Source organism: Tribolium madens, unplaced genomic scaffold (assembly GCF_015345945.1).
Source record: "Tribolium madens isolate multiple individuals breed KSU strain unplaced genomic scaffold, Tmad_KSU_1.1 Scaffold_11;HRSCAF=98;Tcas5.2_LG3b, whole genome shotgun sequence".
NCBI classification, from domain to species: Eukaryota; Metazoa; Arthropoda; class Insecta; order Coleoptera; family Tenebrionidae; genus Tribolium; species Tribolium madens.
Window position 1 is genome coordinate 6852796 of NW_025400975.1, and position 5566 is coordinate 6858361.

The 5566-nt window shown below is 33.6% G+C and overlaps 1 protein-coding gene across 4 annotated transcripts in view; it reads right to left on the minus strand.

Moving 5' to 3' along the window:
• Nucleotides 1–1620: 1620 nt before the first annotated feature.
• Nucleotides 1621–5566, minus strand: part of LOC123005754 (serine/threonine-protein phosphatase 6 regulatory subunit 3) — a 7967-nt gene continuing 4021 nt past the window's right edge. For 3 of the 4 annotated variants that reach the window (XM_044399711.1, XM_044399694.1, XM_044399703.1), the window contains 9 exons: nucleotides 4474–4627; nucleotides 4136–4414; nucleotides 4017–4081; nucleotides 3775–3964; nucleotides 3650–3721; nucleotides 3326–3426; nucleotides 3013–3257; nucleotides 2659–2956; nucleotides 1621–2558 (listed from right to left, as the gene is read on the minus strand). In XM_044399711.1, coding sequence (XP_044255646.1) covers nucleotides 2483–2558; nucleotides 2659–2956; nucleotides 3013–3257; nucleotides 3326–3426; nucleotides 3650–3721; nucleotides 3775–3964; nucleotides 4017–4081; nucleotides 4136–4414; nucleotides 4474–4627 — 1480 coding nt within the window. In that variant the 3' untranslated portion in view covers nucleotides 1621–2482. The remainder of the gene's footprint in view (nucleotides 2559–2658; nucleotides 2957–3012; nucleotides 3258–3325; nucleotides 3427–3649; nucleotides 3722–3774; nucleotides 3965–4016; nucleotides 4082–4135; nucleotides 4415–4473; nucleotides 4628–5566) is intronic. The other variant, XM_044399719.1, reaches the window with a different exon arrangement.

Below are 5566 nucleotides of genomic sequence, written 5' to 3' on the forward strand. Positions count from 1 at the left end.
ACATTATTTAATCTAAATCAATTAATTTCCCTTTATAATTTAATAAATACTTACTGTTGCACTCAAAAATTACAAATTCACACATTTCACTTTATAATAAATAAAAAAACACTAACCTTTATGGCATCTTTTTCTGCTACCTTTTGTAGCAATTTGACTCTGCTTCTTACACGGACCTACTGAAAATAAAGAAACACAAAATTAGTTCAATGTGTTACTAAAGCAGTTGAAAATATTGAATAAAATTTAAAGTGTCAGTTTTTTAAAAAATTAACTTATTTTTAACTTACCCTTTAATCCGGACACGATTGTCTTCTCCATTTTCCCTATTGGCACTCACTAATCACTCGAAATTTTAAAAATCGCGCACTACTAAATGTCTATTAAGCACTCGAAAATCCACAACACGCACTAATAATACAACCCCCATTTCTACACAATTTCGCACTGAACCACGAAATAATAAATAATAATTTATCCGGACAAGTGATTCGTACGAGAGCTTGGCTAATACTGACTTGTTATTGTAATAATTTTCCCAAAAACGGCACAAAAACCATTTTGTAAAAAAGCCTTTGTTCGAGGCGACATAGTCCCGCCCATTCGCCACGTCACAAGGTAATTTGAATATTACCCAAATCCACTTCAAAAAATCAAAAATCAGATTCGCGATAATTCAGCACACAATCATGCAAGTTTGCTGAATTATTTGAAACAAAAAAACGTGAATGACTTGATTGGTTTAAATTTTATGAGAGAAATAGTTCGTGTTTTGACGTTATTCCGTAGCCAATCAGATGCGAGCATATTGACGTCATGTCAAGCGAATCGGTTTGTTGTGTAAATAAGTGTAAAAGGCACAAAAAATACTGACGTGGAATTGGGTAATATCCTCGAATTACTTGGTGACATGACGAATGAGCGAGATTATTCCCATTTATACCGTAACTGTTACGAAATAGTTTTTGTGCCGTTTTTGAGGAAATTATTACAATAACGAGTCAGTTTTAGCCAAGCTCTCGTACGAATCACTTGTCCGGATAAAATATTACTTATTATTTGGTCGTTCAGTGTGAAATCGTGGCTGAATGAATGTGTGTTGTGTATTTTCGAGTGCCTAATAGACATTAGTAGTGCGCGATTTTTAAAATTTCGGTGATTAGTGAGTGCCAATGGAAGAAATGGAGAAGATAATCGTGCTTCAAGGATCAGGATTAAAGGGTAAGTCAACAATAACTTAAATTTTTTGAAAAACTGACAATTTTTAAACTTTATTTAATATTTTTAACTGTTTTAATAAAAAATTGAACTGATTTTGTGTTTCTTTATTTTCAGTAGGTCCGTGTAAGAAGCAGAGGCGAATTGCTACAAAGGGTAGCAGAAAAAGATGCCATAAAGTTTAGTGCATTTTATTTTTTGTTTATTGCAAAGTGAAGACTTTTGAGTGCAACAGTAAGTATTTATTAAATTATGAAGGGAAATTAATTGTGATTCAAATTAAATTTTCATATTTAATAATATTTTTAACAAAGACGAAAACTTTTCTGATTTTTGATTACAAATAACAATAATAAAATGAATGAAGTATCAAATTATGAGTAGAAAATTGATTAAAACCAGTTTTGAAATTCAATAAATTTTATTAGAACCAAGACACTGGAAACAAAATAACAGTACGAGGATGTTAAAAAATATACAATATGCCTAGGCACTGTTCATGAGGGTCGAATGCGCTAAAAAAAATAGTACAAGTGTGCTATGTCGTAATTCAGCCACAATCTATAATCACAGAAGTTATAGTAGCGAAACAAAGTGAGTGAAATGAGAACGTAAAATATTGGTCACATATGAAAACTATTTGTACTTTTGTACARTTTTATAAACTGTCCAAACTAAAATTCAAGTAGAGTCCCTRCAGAGGGACGATATAGTATATATTTACATATATGCATGTTTCGATGAATACACTTTTACATTTGGTTTAAGTTCTGATTGCATTAACAGGCACAATAAAGTAACTAATATTCTAAGTTGCATCGGATTGGTTTATATCACAATACTGAACAGACTTTGTGCAAAACAAAACCGCCGCTAAAATCAACACAAAAATGCACAAAATCTATTTCAATCATCTCRTTTATCATCGATATTGCACGCTTTGCAAAGAGATCGATCACATTAATACTAAGCGATAAGCAATTTTAAATACACACTTTAATACTATTTAACCCTGAATCAACATTTTCCAAACGKATCTCTTTACAAAGGTAACAAAAGTAAAAAAATAACCAATAAATTAAATAACCACATTTCTCAACAAATCCTAGAATATTGCTAGATGAATAATCATGTTAAAAAATTATGAAAGATAGTTTTACTGTAATGATTAAAATGTGTCGATTACAAAACACTATCATCATTTTATGGCATTCATTCTAACATATTAAGTTCCCGTTTGATATGTAGGGGAGGGGGGCGTTATTCACACATCTTTCTTCTCCGGAGGCGAAGCCTCCTGCGATTTTACTGGACACTTGTCTCCCTCAACTGATGACGTACTGAAAACAACTGTCTGAACAAACTGTTACCATAGAAACGAATTCGTTCCCATAGAAACGTGTTTGTTTCCATGGTAACGGTTCGGTTAAACCGACTCACTTGGACGGTTCGGCGACCGGTTGTGTGTCTTTTGTTTCGCACAAATCACCCGCTTCTTTTTCCTCTTTTTGAGCAACTGTTTCAATACTGACTGATTTTTCGATACTTTCCACTTTGAGATCGTTTTCGACGGTTTTTTTGTCGAAAACGGCATCGAAATTCGCCTCGAAACTAACCGAACTAAAATCGGCCCAATCGCCCATTTGATCGGTGTTGGTTTGTGGGACTCCGCCCCACGGATCGGCCGTTTCCAAGGGGGCGACGACACCGGTTTCGGATGCTTTTGGCGAAAGCCAGGCTATTTTTTCAATGTTATTAAAACAAAAAATTGACGTAAATAAACACAAAACTTACGATCAACGTCCATGGGAACCCCCGATGGTGAATCATCGTCACTATCACTACTGTAGACTGTGTCATTTTGACCCTCTTTTTCAATAACCGTTTGAAAAGTGTGATCTCTGTCTTCAAAAATTTGATCATCGGCATCGTCAAGTGTATTGATGTTTTGGGCACACATTTGCTTGAAAAGTTCACGTTGTTGGGCCAAATCGCCATCGGTGAGGCTGAAATTCATATCGGTTCGATGGTCGATCGACCTGGAGGGCGTATTTTGAGGAAAACGAGGACTAGAGAAAAAATTTTGAGGAGGGGTTTTGGTACTCACTGTAAAGTGTCGTCGCCGTCGTTGAATTCATCGTCGTTGAAACCGCTATAGCCGTCGATGCAGTGCGGAGTCAGGTTGTGGGTCTGATAATTGCAATAAATCTAAAAAAAAAAATCATCTATCTAAAGTTTATCAAAAAAAAATCCCCGCCACTGGGTTGCTATGTCGATTTTTTTTCGTTGCCATAGTTACGTACATATTTCAGTGCGTTTCTATGGCAACAATACGAATTGATACACATGTGCGACTCGTTAAGGACGTAAAAAAGGGGTTTCAAATAAAATTTGAAAATATAAAAAAAATTCGTACAACAAAATAACTCACCTCGTTTTGGTTGTACGTAACACCCGGATAGTCGGTGCCCTCTTCATGCAACGTATGCGGATAAACTCCGCCCTATTTACCACAAGAATTATTTTTTACGTCTAGAAAAGAGTGAAAAAACTCACCAATAATGTATCTTGAACGGAATTTGTTTCTTTCAATGTTGTTTCTTTAAATTCGTCTAAACTTTTGGCGATTTCTGGTAAATTATCAATTAGATACTTCCCTAGTGAAGTATTTGAACACAATTCAACTATTTTGTTAATTATGCTTATTAAATGGCCCATATAACCCTGTCGTACTCCATTAGCTTTCCTTAAAAAAAATCATAAAAAAATTACAAACCACTTGAATTTTATTCACTCACTGTTGCTCGTCGTTGTCTTTCCAAGCTTTCAAAATTCGCTCAATTACATTACATTTGACTAACAACTAGAAAAACAAATAATAAAAAAAAGTTTTACGAAAAAATAATGTATGCATTACGTGTGTACTTAAGGCATTCGAATTTTCATCAGATTCGTCCGACGTGTGTGTRTTCAAAGCGGATATAAGGCAATTTTCCACTTGAGTATGAAGGAAATTGTTCCACGGGTATTTAAAAAACAAGTCTAAAAGTATGGAAAATGTGTCCATTGAGACAATTTCTTGGGCCAATCGTGCGTTATTTGAGGCTATTACAGCAGCAAAAAGTTTAGTRACTTGAAGACGTGTATTGCCGAGAGGTGTTTCCAAAARACCAACACTCGTATTTATTGATGATTTCTGKAAAAAAAACAMAAAATAAGAAATTTCAATYAAAAACAGAAAAAAAAAACTCTTACAATGGGCGGGTTTATTAGTAATTCATGAAAGTCTTTTATGTGGCCAAGGATTGCCTCCGTTGTCGACTTTATGACTTTCTCTTTGTGTTCTATGTCGATTGCTTCGTCGTTTATGTTGGAATTGTAGCTAATTTGGGAGTTTATTTTAGGAATGCTGAAACAGTTTTTACATATTTTACGCTATTTTCAGACATGAAAGATGGGTATGGAAACATTTTTAAGCTAAAAAGTCAAATCGAGACAAACAAATCACACAGTAGGTGACAAATCGCGTCATTTGTGCTTTTGTTTCAAACGTTTGAGCTTCATTGGGGCTTTTAAGCACATTTTTGTGTTGAAAACTCATGTTTTCGGCAAATATTCACATATTTTGGTCTGAAATGATTTTTTTTGCCCGAATTTTTTTTGACAAAAACTCTCACTAAACAATCACCGTATRAAGTCCAAAATGATTTTTACCACTTTTAGTTTGTTTTCGAGCCAGAAACTAACTTATTTCTTTACTAAAAACTCAATTATTAAGCAAGATTTCGCTAAATTTGACATTTTTAGAGCAAAATAGATGTCATTTTTGCCTTTTTTCAAGGTTAATGATTGTTTTTGAGGCAAAAATTGCATTTTTCATCTCATTTTTTTCAGTAAAAAAAAATAGATCAAAGTGCTAAAAACTCATTCAATTTGCAAAATTTCAATAAAATTGGCTACAAAACCCGCACATATAATCTAAAAATTCGCCCTTTTCGTTCAAACAGGTTAAAAATAAAGTTATTTTTGTTTCTTTCGAACTTTTGGGCACGTTTTTTAGCCTGAAACTCATTTATTTTAACAATATTTCGCTCAAAGGGGCCTAAAAATTCCATATTCGCGTCAGAAATGTTTTCTTTTTGTTTTTTTGTGAATGTTTAAACACGTCATTCCTCTTACAAGCTCAATTATTGAGCAAAAATTTGCTCAAACTGATCAAAAATGACATTACTTTTGATACGTCTTAGCTCGTTTTAAGCAAAAAACTCACTTATTTTCGTAAAATTTTGATTAAAAGTGCATTTTTTCTCGTAAAATTTGCTCGAAAATCAAACTTGAATCGTAAATT